At 37.3% G+C, this 13,955-nt stretch overlaps 2 protein-coding genes across 4 annotated transcripts; both read left to right on the forward strand.

Annotated features, from left to right (window-relative positions):
• Positions 1-1,777: 1,777 nt before the first annotated feature.
• On the forward strand, positions 1,778-6,602 carry asgr1c.1 (asialoglycoprotein receptor 1c, tandem duplicate 1). Its single transcript, XM_057349870.1, has 14 exons — positions 1,778-1,898; positions 2,693-2,779; positions 3,058-3,150; positions 3,218-3,322; positions 3,404-3,499; positions 3,657-3,752; positions 3,854-3,952; positions 4,033-4,125; positions 4,226-4,261; positions 4,540-4,546; positions 4,626-4,747; positions 5,919-6,073; positions 6,144-6,253; positions 6,455-6,602. Exons 1-14 carry the CDS (start codon positions 1,814-1,816, stop codon positions 6,600-6,602), a joined length of 1,332 nt encoding a protein of 443 aa, XP_057205853.1. The 5' UTR covers positions 1,778-1,813.
• Positions 6,195-13,873, forward strand: si:ch211-283g2.1 (sodium- and chloride-dependent GABA transporter ine). 3 transcript variants are annotated; one of them, XM_057362867.1, is made up of 15 exons: positions 6,195-6,253; positions 6,455-6,510; positions 7,419-7,572; positions 8,858-8,992; positions 9,100-9,304; positions 9,520-9,652; positions 9,951-10,085; positions 10,173-10,276; positions 10,526-10,650; positions 10,735-10,847; positions 12,053-12,193; positions 12,543-12,642; positions 13,013-13,113; positions 13,308-13,475; positions 13,724-13,873. In XM_057362867.1, exons 3-15 carry the CDS (start codon positions 7,440-7,442, stop codon positions 13,862-13,864), a joined length of 1,734 nt encoding a protein of 577 aa, XP_057218850.1. In that variant the 5' UTR covers positions 6,195-6,253; positions 6,455-6,510; positions 7,419-7,439; the 3' UTR covers positions 13,865-13,873. The 3 variants fall into 3 exon arrangements, with proteins under 3 accessions (XP_057218850.1, XP_057218865.1, XP_057218860.1); XM_057362877.1 differs by lacking the exon at positions 6,195-6,253 and adding an exon at positions 6,254-6,362; XM_057362882.1 differs by lacking the exon at positions 13,724-13,873 and having other exon boundaries at positions 13,013-13,085; positions 13,308-13,452.
• The last annotated feature ends 82 nt before the right edge of the window (positions 13,874-13,955 follow it).

Here is a 13,955-nt window from a genome sequence, read left to right on the forward strand (position 1 = left end):
TGGATTAGTGATTTTACATCCTTTGCCTTTGTTTAAACAACAACAACCTTAATGTTTAGTTATTGTTGATTATCAGAATGAATATGTCGTTTATTATCTTATGTCTAATATGTTCTCAGTTGCCATGCAACATGTATAACTCATACGTGACCCTGCATCACAAAACCAGTCTTAAGTAGCACGGGAACATTTTTAGTAAAAGCCAAAAATACAGTGAGGGAAATAATGATTTGATCCCCTGATGATTTTGTAAGTTTGCCTGCTTCAGTGGTCTATAATGCTTATGGTGGGTTTATTTTAACTGATCAGGGGAAAAATGTTACATAAAGGTTATAAATGGATTTGCATTTCAGTCAGTGAAATAAGTGTTTGTGCAAACCTTTTCTGAATCATGTTGATGTTCATTGTCAAACTTCAGACGAGCCAGACGGGCCGCCTTGGGCAGGAGGACCTTGCGGGTGCTTCAGGATTTTAATCTATTGTGGCATAACGTGTTACCAATGGTTTGCTTGCTAACTGTGGTCCCAACTGTCTTGAACTCACGAACAAGCTTCTTCCGTGTCTTCTGGGCTGATCTTTAACCTTTCTCATGATCATCTTTACACCATTGGGGAAATCTTGCAGGGAGCTCCAGACCAAGGGCAATTGATAGTTATTTTGTATTTCTTCTATTTCCAAATAGGCTAGGTCTGTAGCCTATTCAAGGTTTGTGCAGGTCTACAATCTTGTCCCTGACATCCTTTGAAACCTATTTGGTCTGGACCATGGTGGTGGAGAGGTTGAAATGGAAGATACAGATTCTGTTGGCAGGCATCTTTCTTAGGAGTACTTTCTTAAAGTGACAGGACTAATCTGTGGTCCATATAGGCACATAACCAATCTTTGGAGCCAGAATTCTTGCTGGTTGGTAGGGGATCAAATACTTGTTTCACTGACTGCAATGCAAATCAATTTATAACATTTTTTCCCCTGATTTTTTATATTTAGTCTCTATCAGTTAAAATAAACCTACCATAAAAATGATAGACCCTTCATTTCTTTGTAAGCAGGCAAACTTACAAAATCAGCAGGGGATCAAATAAATATTATAGGCTATGGGTCAAAATGATCTTTATGCCATAAATCATTAGGATATTAAGTAAAGATCATGTTCCATGAAGATATTTTGTACATTTCCTACCGTGAATATATAAAGACTTGATTTTCTCAATATTTTGATTTTTTGCACCCTCAGATTCCAGAGATTTTAACGGTTGTATCTCCGCCAGATATTGTCCTATCCTAACAAGCCATACATCCATTGAAAACTTAATTATTCAGCTTTCAGATGGTGCAAAAATCTACTTTTCGTAAAAATTAACCCATAAGACTGGTTTTGTTGTCCAGGGTCACATATGGACTACAATTATTGTTTGCTCATAAGTGCATTCTCATTTTAAGCCTCTTTGGATTCAAGTGTCTGCTAAATGAATAAATGTCACCAAAGCACTTTGTAGTGAGAGTCACCCCAGGGTAACCTAGGGTTAAGATGATCTTTTGAAAGACCTTTTGTCTTCATGACTTAATGATTGCATTAAGTAACTATTTTGTATCTGGCACATACACAATGATGTAATGTAACTGATTTGTCTTTTGTAAATAGTATTTGGATCATTAAAGTTTATTGCGTACATGCACAGTTTTTGGAATGAGGAACTAAAAGTGCTGTGTTTTGCAGAGTCCTCTTATATTTAAGGACTGAAGTGGGAAGTACAGCTCAGACATTTTTGTTGTTTGGATCTTCACTTGAATCTGGGAACGTTTGTTTGATTCTATGATGCTGTTTAAGAAAATGGAAAGTTCAGAAGGATTCTTGGAAATGGACATGGATCGTGAACAGAAGTCAGGATTTCGGAAAGGTACGAGTTCATATATTGAATATTGACTAGTTACGGTACAGTATAAGGATCAGTTCTGGTGTTACTTTATCGATCAAATTGGTTACACTTCAGTTGCAGGAGTAGTCCAATCCAATTTTATTTTGCTTTCATCCTGGACAGAGATTTCTATGATTATGTAACACTTCTCACCAAGTGTCTTCTGTTTGTTGTGACATACCTTCTGTCTTACTTCTTGTTCAATCTATTGACAAAAATGTCAAATGTATTACTGTATACCAATGCTAGAGAGCATGAAAAATAAAGGCCAAACACAATTACTGGTAATTTAAATAAAAAACATCAACAATCACTAGGTTAAGAACAAGGATTTACTTGGATAAGGACATGCGACAAGCTTTTATAATCTTTTTATCATATATAATATTTGATGTGGTAAATATTTTACCTTTGAAAAAAGGGGTAAAATGTTTTCTCAGCATGACCTCTGGCGTGATACGACCTAGAAAGAGACTTCCTTTATGTATGAAAGAAGTCAACGCTGTCCTTCCAAAACCTTGTGGGTCCAAATTTCGCTGTTTTTCAGGAAATGGAGAAAACACTGCGCTTTTGAAATGATTTAATAGCGTGTTGTCAAGCACTTTTAAATACTTTTTATTGGTTAGATTTTTTGCAAAACCCAGTGACAAACATAAAGGGTGACTAATAATAATGATTTATGGCAAAAAATCAAAATCACAAGAAACGGAGATACAGGGTTTTTGAAGGACATCGGCAAAGTATAAATATCTATAAAGTTATGTTGATTTCTGCAGGTGGTCCATGTGGCAGGTGGATGGGTCTCCTTGTGCTTCTGGGAATGGTTGCCATGGTGATTTCCATGGTGATGATATTTGTCATCTGTGAGTAGATAAATGTGAATGTTTAAAACGTTTTGCAGTGGTTTATGAAGTGAGTTTTTAAAACAACTGCAATTTAATTGCTTCAATTAATTGAGTTTGAAATTAGTTGAATATCACAAACCTAAAAGTTTTTTATCAAGAAATAGTGGATGGACTCCAGTTCTAACTTATAGATCACATTAACGCATTAACCAACTAAATCTAGTAACAACCAAGCAAGTGTAATTCTGCTTTGTCAATTACTTGATGTAGTTAATTGAAAACATTTTTTTTGTTAGGTGGAGACCTGGTGAAGAAGGTTGTTGAGGTGCAGAATTCAGTGTCCAGTCTGAATTTATATTTGAACAAATCCAGTGACCCAATGCCCAATGGTTAGTATCATTCTTATGTACCAAAAATAGGAAATACAAAATATTTACTATAATTTGTATCTGTGAGGAGTTCCAGAAAAAAGGCTGTCCAATATCGAGACGCTGGTGAACAGTTTTAGCTCATCGTGGAGTTCAGTCACATCCAAACAAGATGGAAACCTGCAAAGACTCGGTGAGAGTTTATTCTTTACTATAAATCTTCTTGTTAATTCTCAACTTTAATCCAAGACATAAAATGTGATTTGATTGACAGAGCAGCATCAGCCCACGTCTAACACTGAGATAAAGAACCTGCTGCTCACTTTGAGTTCTTCAGTATCAGCGCTGACCTCCAAACTCAACGATGCAGGTCGAGTCAAAACCAAACAGTCGAACCAAAAAAAGAGACAAAAAGTGGACTTTTACACAAGCATTAAAGATGTTTGGCAATCAATATTCATTTGGAATAGCTGCATATTATTGTCTTTTTGTAACCTTTACCTTTTGCAAATTTTGTGTCTTCACAGTTAGCAAGCAGGAACAAAAGCTGACTGAAACAGAACGATTGTTGGACAGTTTGAAGACATCAGTCGCAAATCAACAAAACATACAATGTGACTTTGGTATAGAGCTAAATACATCTTGTGAAAACCAAGCATTTTATTTTAAAATAAATGAACAAGCTCTGTAAAATGAATTATTTACTATAATTTGTATCCACAAGGAGAAAAGAAATTGACAAATATTGAGACGTTGGTGAACAGTTGTAGCTCATCGTTGAGTTCTGTCGCATCCAAACAAGATGCAAACCTGCAAAGACTCGGTGAGAGTTTATTCTTATGCTTTATTTCTTCTTGTTAATTCTCATCCTTAAACCAAACCTACATGTGATTTGACTGACAGAGCAGCAGCAGAGCGCTTCCATCACTGAGATAAAGAATCTGCTGCTTAACTTGAGTTCAGCATCCGCGCTCACCTCCAAACTGAACGATGCAGGTCTGAAGATCTTACAGTCATGTAGAAAAAGCATTTCTACCACAAAACAGCAGGATATAAGTTTCCTTTAGTCACCTTTGTAACCTTCGTGTCTTCACAGTTAACAAGCAGGGACAAAAGCTGACTGAAACAGAATGTAAGAGAAAGAAACTAAACACGATATACAGTATACAGTATATATGAATGACAAATATATCTTTTATATAAACATTATATAAACAACGATGAATGGAATAGATTAATAATAAGTGTTTAATGATCATTTGAAGTGTTTTTTATAATAATTGTGCTTATGTATTGGGTTTTTTTGTTGTGTCTCCTGTTAAAGACACTCTGTCCAACTCACTGAGAGGAATTCAGAGTTCAGTGTCTAATCTGACTGCATCTGTCATGTCTCTTTCTTCTGAACAACAGACCACTGGTGAGTGAACACTCTTCTGAGCTGAAGTTGTGTTCAAACATCTTCATCTTCATCTTTGATCTGCCAAACGCTCCTTCAGCGCTTTTCCTATAGTGTACTGGAGAGATGAAACGGACAATTCTGTCTTGTTTTCAGAAGTGAGAGTCATAAGCAGTCTGAATGAGCTGAAAGCCCAGATAAACAACCAAACAAAATCATCAGGTATGTGTGGAACATGAGTGGAAACTGACCCAGAAATATTTCTTTAGTTAGTCAATGATCAGCATTCTTTCCAAATAATATTACAAGGTTATTATAGTTTATTGTAACAAAAACTAAATCTATTAAAACATGTCAGTTAATTGCAATCAAATCAAATATTAGCCTTTATATTAAAATGAAACTTCTGTCATCATTTACTCCAAAACCTGTATTTTTTTTGTTCTGCAAAAAAGGAAGATATTTAGAAGAATGTCAGTAACCAAACAGATCTCAACACCCATTTACTGGTATAGTAGGGAAAACAAATACTATGGGAGTCAATGGGGGATGAGAAACTGTTTGGTTACTGACATTCTTCCAAATATCTTTGTTTTCGTTCAGTAGAACAAAGACATTTACACAGGTATGGAACAACATGAGGGTGAGTAAATGATGACAGAAGTTTCATTTTTGGGTGAATTGTCCCTTTAAAAATCTAAACTAAGCAAAAATTTGAAATGGTGCCTTGACAATAAACTGAAATAAATTCACTGTAAAAAAGTCAGGCCCTCAACTCAAAACTTTGTAGTGACTGGTTACATAAAAAAAAAATATATACTATAGTTTGCAAATTATTAACTGAGACAATTGAAAAACATAGAAAAACATTACAAAAAGTTGAGACCTGAAATTATGTTACAGTGCAGAGGCACTATAATAAACAGAAAATAAATCAAACTAAACTAAAACTAAATCTGAAATTACACATATAAATATCACATTTACATTTAGGCATTTAGCAGACGCTTTTATCCAATGTGAAAAAATTATAAATGAAAAAATGAATAAAAAATAAATAGCAACAACAAACAATAAAATGACGAAACGTTAACATAAAATTAAAATAATTTTACAATAAAACGGAAAGCAAAACAAAAACAACTAGTCTAGTCTAATGCTGCCTTATTTATTCAGTTGCCTTTGAAAGACACAATACCCCTGCTGAAAATGAATTCTAATGGTTTCCATTACAAATACCATTATAGACCATTAGCTGTTTACCATTAATACCCCTCCAAATTTCCTCACACTGTATATAGCCACAGTTATATTTCTGAAGTGACTCTACATATGCTCATTTTTGTTTCCTTCTGTGAACTGCTGACAGCATATCTCCTCTCTCCCTGTGCAGTGAGATCTGCACCCACCTGTAGATCCGGCTGGACCCCCTACAGCAGCAGCTGTTATCTGTTCTCCATCAACACGCTGAACTGGACGGAGGCGCGGGATTACTGTAAAGAACAGGGAGCGTCGCTACTGAAACTCGACGGGAGTGAGGCCGAGTGGGTAAGAAAACCCACTCCTTGTGTCCGTGAGTCCGTGTGTTTTTCTCTCTCTCAGATTTTGCTCCCTTTAGGCTTTTGTGACGCATTTGACCATACCAAATGATTACTGGATCGGTCTGACGGATCAGACCACGGGGCTGTGGAGATGGACTGACGGGACTCCTTACATCATGAATAAAGAGTACGTTGATAATATGTGGAACATATTCAACCTGTGGTAAACACCGGCCTTTAGGTGGCACGGTATTCGAATGAACTTGAAGCTCAGGAATTGAGTTTTTTTACAAAAGGTGTGTTTCGTGAGCATTGAAGTTTTGTTTACGAGATGCCCGTCTGCGCCGTGGAAGGAGCTGATGAGAATGTGTCACTGATCTGTTTGCAGACGCTGGAGTGTCGGACAGCCGGATGACTGGAGAAGTCACGGTCTGGGAGAAGAAGGTGAAGATTGCGGCCATATAACGTGGAGCGGGGAGTTAAATGACTCTCACTGTTCAATAAAATATCGATACGCTTGCAAAGTCCAGTTTTGAACCTGACGGTGACTGATGAATGAAGCAAAAAGATCTGAGATGTTATTGCGTTAGTTCAGTTCTGCAGCGCTGTTTGTGTTTTCATCCGCTGTATGAAAGCATGCGTCAAACCTCTCTGGTTACCTTCTTTACTTGTTCTGAAAGAAATCAAAGAACGTCACCCTAATTATTTGCTGCTTTATTTCTGTGTTCCACATTTTAAAAGACAAAACTGTGAAAAATACACATGAACGTTACGTGTGCATACTATAGCAATAAGTGTCTTGTTTTTGAGGTTGTGCAAAGTAGCCGACCTCTGTCAGCCCAGGATGCCCATCTGTGCTGTGGAAGATATTTCGCTGGTCTGTTTTGTTCTTTGTACGGTTACATTCACACGTTTGCCAGATGCTTTTATCCAGCGTGACAAAGTGCTTTTGAGATTGACCTTTTTTAAGTAGGCTACGGGGTTAAAACCCATGACCTTATGTGCCTCTAATGCACGCTCCAATATTGCATCTTGCCACTTTTATTTACTGTTCTGAAAGAAATAAAAATGACTGGAACTTATTTGCTATTTCTGTTTTGTCTGTGTTTACGTCATCTGCTTTACTCGTTCGTAAAGAAATTCATTTAAAACAAATTCCAAGCTTTGCAACATAGGCAGCTTCTAATTTACGATGTAGATCCTTCTGAGAATCTTTACAGACGGCATGCGCAGAACTTCCACCTGTTCATATCTCTTCTCCACACCTCCCGGCTAATCATTACAGCTACTAAACAATCATTACACAACAAACTCACACTCACAACACTTTCTCATCACTCAATCTCTGTGAGGACGAGGAGGTTTGAGGAAGCATGGAGGACAAGCAGGAGCCCGGCAGACCCACGTGGAGCAGGCAGATTGAGTTTACTCTGGCCGGGATCGGATGTGCTGTGGGACTGGGAAACATCTGGAGGTTCCCGTACCTGTGCTACAGGAGTGGTGGAGGTGAGATGGATGCTTCTGTCTATTAAATGCTATTCTGTCTAATAAAAAAAAACCAAAACATACCGTGGGAGACCTCTTTTGGAAATACAATGGCACATGAATATGCTAATCAAAATAACTGTGAAATCAAATCAAAGTAAGTACATTAGTACAAAGATACAGTGTGAGAGTACAAAGTAAACATTGTAACGGAAGTACAGCGCTGCTTTGTTTTGACTCTTCATTATCGTGCATTGATCAGATGTTCAGTGTGAACTTTTGTTTTCGTATATTGTGTAAAAACTGCTGTTGTGAAGGCATGCAGATGTCTGTATGATTTCAGCAGACGTCCACACGTGAGAGATAAAGAGAGTAAAAGTGAATTATCTGTCAATGTGACGTGTGTATGAGCCCGTATCATCGTGACATTGCAAACAGTCACTCTACACTGATCTCATATGTCTTCGACTGCTGAATTTACAAAAAAAGAGAGTTTGATATAAAGATAGTCCATGTGGTCATGAAATCTGGAAATGTAATTTTTATATTGTGTTTCACAGGCAGGTTTATGTGATATATATATATATATACAGCCGTGGAAAGAATTAAGAGACGATTCCAAAATGTCATGTATTGTGGCCATTCCACTTTAGTGTCTGTTGAATTTCAACAAAATCAAACATCGGGAGTGACAAAAAAGTCATCCGACAGCAACGTGAAAGACTGACAGCATGACAAGACACATGAAAACTGTAATAAAACCAAGGCTGTGACATAAAAGAATCATTTTTTTTTACTTTTCCTAAATACATGTGGAAATATTGCTGTTGTATTGCTTAAAAGTGAAGATGAACTTGTTTTCATTCCAGTATATATCTGACAAAATACAGAGCATCTTTTCTCTTCTTTTCACCTGTTTCTCCAGTTTTCATTTTCTGCAAATAGAAACAACAATCTTATTTCAAATATTATTGTTAACAATGAGGAAACAAAACGATCATTTTACCTAAATAAATGCCTAGAAAAAGTACATTTTGAAATTGTCTTTAATGTTTTCCCACAGCTACTGTACATATGTATCACATAAAACATAGCGGGCCGTTTCTTTGTTAGGCTGTGTTGTGTGGTTCCATAAAAACATCCACAGAACCTACTGTTCCAAAAAAGGTTCTGAGTAATTGTATAAAGATCTTGGTCTTAATAATGTCTCATTCGTGAATAAATCATAGCTTCAGTTTCTTTAATTCATCGTTCGGACTGTAAGAAGTAGTAGTTCATGGTGTGATGTTGTTATTGATATGTTCAGGTGCATTCCTTGTGCCCTACCTGATCATGTTGGTTGTACTGGGAATCCCGCTCTTGCACATGGAGCTGACGTTAGGCCAGTATCTGAGGAGGGGACCCGTCCAGGCGTTGACCAAAGCCTGTCCACTGCTGAAAGGTACCCGTCTGATACGTACACCATTCATATAACATTTGTTTACATTTTACTTCGATATACATTGTTTTATAAAGATATGAAGTGTTCCCATACTGTACATTCCTCAGGTGTTGGCATGGCAACGGTGGCCATCTCTTTCATCATGTGCACATATTATAATGTCATAATCACGTGGGCGCTGTACTACATGTTCAGCTCTTTTCGGAGCGAGCTGGCCTGGGAAAACTGCAACAACACGTGGAACACGGTCAACTGCACAGATCACGTGACCAACAGCTCGTACGCCTCCACCGCCAGCCAGCAGTTCTTCAAGTACGTTCTCCCCTCCCGTCTCATTGCTTCTCCTCTCTAGTGATTGTTTAATTTTCTTTCAGCAAACACTTTGGCTAATGTATGATTTCGTGTTGCTAGGACTCAGACAGACTAACTCACCCCTTTGCTCTGTATCGTGAATGAATAAGTTCTTGTCGTCATGTTTGTTGAGTGCGGTTCATGTCTGACAGCAATGGATGTGTTGGGTCATTCAGTTTTAGGGTGCTGGAGAGGACCCGGGGTGTGGAGGAGACGGGAACGTTGAGATGGGAACTTTTTCTCCTGTTGTTGTTGGCCTGGATCCTCGTCTACCTGTGCATCTTAAAAGGGGTCAAATCCACCGGAAAGGTCAAATATCTTTGAGTCCTAAAGTCATGTTTTTGCAGAAAGTTCCTATAAGGTCTTTTGACTGTGTGTGATGGTTTTGCATTGCAATTATTTTATTTTAAATTTCTGTGATTTATATATAAGTATCGTGATTTATGAAGGGCTTCGTTTAATTTTGCTACATATTGTTATTTTTGATTTGTGAGTACATAAGTAAATAGACTTCAAATGGTTTTGTGTGATTCATCTAATAAATGGTTCTGTCTTTGAAATAATTGTATGATATTATACGTATTGTAAGTGTGTGTGTGTGTCACAGGTGGTGTATTTCACTGCTCTGTTCCCGTATGTGGTTCTTCTGGCTCTGCTGATCAATAACGTTCAGCTGCCAGGAGCCATGGACGGCATCCGCTTCTTCATCATTCCAGAATGGAACAAACTGCTGAATGTGGAGGTCTATACAGTATTATGATTATACGACAATTCCGTTTCTTTTATTATTATTAATGTGTGACGTGAGGTTTCTGACTGTGTATTTCAGGTCTGGGTTAATGCCGCAGCTCAGATCTTTAACTCCATCGGCATCGGCTTTGGGTCTCTGATGGCGATGGCCAGTTACAACTCCTTCAACAACAACATTCTCAAGTATTCATAGTCATACCATTTTTTTTACTTGGACATTTGGATTAGTCTATTATATAAGTAAATCCAAATGTCCAGATAAACTGAACAACAAGAAAACATTACGAATGTACTATTGACCATACGCCTCACTAAGTTTTGTTATTTACACTTAAAACAATAAAAAAAGAAACCAAATTCCAACTTATGAACTGAAAGAAAGCCAATTCCTCAAATGTTTGTCTCATATTTTGCTCTTGACTGTTATTGTAGAGACACTCTGGCTATTGCCATCACTAATTCAGTGACGAGTATCTTCGCCGGATTTGTCATTTTTTCAGCATTTGGCTACATGTCGCATCTTCAGAATGTGCCGGTCAGTGAAATTGCAGTGGATGGTGAGGTTCGATTTTTTTTCTCTTCAATAGACATCAATGAATCTTTAGTGTTTAATACCTGGTGTGTTTGTAAATGTTATCCAGGTCCTGGTCTGGTGTTCGTGGTTTACCCACAAGCCTTTGTGACGATGCCCGTCGCTCCTCTGTGGGCCGTGCTGTTTTTCTTCATGCTCCTCTGCCTCGGATTGGACAGTCAGGTATCATGAGGTCACTTCCTTTTTTAAATGTGACCTTATACAGTCCTGGCATAATCTATCATTGTTGTTTTGAGAGTAAAATCTAGTCAAGGTGTAACAGGTCAAATCTGTGGAAAATAACTCATTTTACATTATTAGATCAATGATTAAATGTTGAGGATGAAATGAAAATGGGGTAAATATGGTATATTTGATTCAAGTGTGCTGTTTGTATACTTCTTTCAAACTAATACTTTTAGTCTACTTTTCATGTACTTCTCAGAAATATCATTAAAATGACACTTCAGTATACTTATAGGCTGCTGACAGAAAAGTCTCAAGTATATTTGGCCTTTAATTCTATTCAATCTTAGTCAGATGCTTAAATTATAATGACGTTATATACCTGGCTTGTAGTCGAGTAGCCTGGTGAATACTTTCCCACACAGTTTTACACAGCCTACTGTCTTGAGTCACGACTACGTGTTTCAATTTATAAAGTAACAATTAAATAATATATAAATAGTAAACTATAAGTATAAGGTTAAATTCACAAGAAAACTAACTTGCAGTATAAAAATGACTAAACTGAGAGTGTACTTCAAAGTGTAATATCATGCTAAAAAATGTGCTAAGAAGTAATTGTACTAGTGAACTATTAGTATATCTACAATTTGTAACTTGTAATATTTGTAAACTTCGCTGTGTACTCAAAGTTGCACTTTTAAAATACACTTAAAAGTATACTTTTATAAACTAAAACATGGGCCAATTTAGTCCCAAGTAGTATTGAAATGTAGACTTATAAGCACACTAGTACATTGTTACTACATAAAGCATACTTAAATGTATACTTGAACTTACTAAAGTATACTTTAAAAAAGAAGTATACTTCAAGTTTGTTTCATATCTGTGATTTAAAATTCATTCAATGTCATCTGTTCAAGTTGTAATGAAACATGAATCAGCATGTGTATAAATGTTTGAAATAGTTGGCATCCTTTTTCATGGAAGTCAAAGCGATTGCTGTGTCATGCGCATGATGTTTTTTTATCATGCTTTACTTTTATAAATGTTGTTTATTTGAATATGAATACAATTACTGCTCATTCATGTAATTGCATTGTGCCTTAACTAAGGTTACCAGATAAGTTTTGACTTAAAATATTTAATTTTGAAATTGAAACAATGTTACATCCGCATTGTGAAGTGTTACTGTTGTGTAGTTTGCTATGGTGGAGGTGATGGTGACCAGCGTGCTGGACAGCTACAGTAAACCAATACTGAAGTACCTCAGACAGAAGGAGTTTCTTGTACTTGTAATCTGCTGTGCTGCTTTTCTGATGGGCATCCCTCATGTCATGCAGGTGGGACCGACTCATCTCTCACATTGACAAAAACAAGATTTAAGATGCCTATAATAACAACAGTTTGCCTATAATTTAGTTTACCCATAGATTTGCATTCACTTTATGCTGTGTGTTTGCTCAATATTCGTCACTGTGACCTTAAAAAGACGAAAATGTAACATTTGCATAAAACGTTCTTGAAATCAAATAACACTTTCTTTACATGACGTGCCGCTTCATATTTCATATTTGCACTCATCTTCGAAACAGTTTTAGCCTTGTGATTATGTTCAGATTTTATGACCGTGTTTATGAATTATGACTCATGATGAACTGGTTGTGAGATGAAGCTCATTTTATTCCTCAGGTCGGCATCTATGTGTTCCAGCTGATGGATCACTACACGGCTATCGTGTCCATCATGTTCCTGGCATTTTTTGAGATTATTGGTGTCTGCTGGCTGTACGGTGAGAGAATACCCATACATCAGTGTCTTAAAGGGACAGTTCACCACACGATACCCAGACCACATATGACTGACTTGGTTACGCGTATTCCTGAAATTACACTATGTGAGCTGGCAAACTCAATGACTAAAGAACCAAGTCCATACAACTGCATATTTAAGTATTTATGGTGTTTCTTTGTCATGTTGGATCTTAGCCGCCGCAAACATGCATTCACCTTCATTAAATGGAGAAGTATGAAAAACATATCAAGTGTTCCAAAGAACAAAGGCAGGGTAATAGAGAGTAAATGATTTTCGAACACTTTCTTTAATGCTGCTCAGTTGATGGTCTACTGTTTAAAGGTGGATTTCTGTGTTAACCTCGACAGGTGTGAAGCGTCTGTCCAGTAATTTAGTCGAGATGACCGGGAAACCCCCCAGTATTTTCTTCAAAGTCTGCTGGTGGGTTATTTGTCCCGTTTTGATCACTGTGAGTCATTTCATACCCTTTCTTGCTTTTAAAGCATAATGTTTGATTTAAATTTACGTTCACTTTTATAGTTTAATAAAGGAATAACATATTATCACCTAGAATCATTTAATTTTGCATACTTGGGTACGTAATCACTGAAGCACTTCAGATCATCTATGGGCTTATTTCTGTATGTGTTATGGGTTGTGCAGGTTATCCTGGTGTTCTCAGTGATTCAGTTTAAACCAGCCCGTTATGAGAGTTATGAATATCCCGCGTGGGCTCAAGGGGTCGGCTGGGTCATCGCTTTGGCCTCCATGATCTGGATCCCGCTAGCAGCGCTGCACACGCTCTGGGTTCTGCCCGGTTCTTTCACTGAGGTGATCTTTATTGACAGTCTAAACATGTGTATACGGATAGGTGACAAATCCTATAACGTATCCATAAAGAAACTTGCACATAACCTTTCTATCGCACCAAAGGTTCTTTGTGGAACCTTAGACTAAAGGCTTGTTTTGGGAATGAAAATGGTTCTTCTCTGCATGTTCAGGACTACTCTCACCGTTTCATTTCAAGCTTTTCTACTTTTACCCATTTCTTAAATCTATTTTTCTGTTATTTTTCGTAGAAACTAAAGAAGTCCATCACACCGTTTTCTCTGGATGATGAATCCGAGGGCTCACATTACCAGGAAAAGTTTGGAGATCTGGAAGTGATCAGTTCAGCTGTCCCTCCGTCTATAAAAGACCCGATCCAGACTAACTTATAAATGATCAACCTGCCATTAAACCCCGGACTAAACCTCCCTGACCTTCTTCAGAACCGTGGACACAACCTATGGATTATTTACAGCATCATTG

The sequence above is a fragment of the Triplophysa rosa genome, linkage group LG2, assembly GCF_024868665.1.
Source record: "Triplophysa rosa linkage group LG2, Trosa_1v2, whole genome shotgun sequence".
NCBI lineage: Eukaryota > Metazoa > Chordata > Actinopteri > Cypriniformes > Nemacheilidae > Triplophysa > Triplophysa rosa.

Coding starts and splice junctions, on each gene's coding strand:
- asgr1c.1 (XM_057349870.1), top strand. CDS start 1,814: ATGATGCTGTTTAAGAAAATGGAAAGTTCAGAAGGATTCTTGGAAATG. Junction 4,126..4,225: donor CTCCAAACTGAACGATGCAG/GTCTGAAGATCT, acceptor GTGTCTTCACAG/TTAACAAGCAGGGACAAAAG. Junction 6,074..6,143: donor ACGGGAGTGAGGCCGAGTGG/GTAAGAAAACCC, acceptor TGCTCCCTTTAG/GCTTTTGTGACGCATTTGAC.
- si:ch211-283g2.1 (XM_057362867.1), top strand. CDS start 7,440: ATGGAGGACAAGCAGGAGCCCGGCAGACCCACGTGGAGCAGGCAGATT. Junction 7,573..8,857: donor GTGCTACAGGAGTGGTGGAG/GTGAGATGGATG, acceptor TGATATGTTCAG/GTGCATTCCTTGTGCCCTAC. Junction 8,993..9,099: donor AGCCTGTCCACTGCTGAAAG/GTACCCGTCTGA, acceptor TACATTCCTCAG/GTGTTGGCATGGCAACGGTG.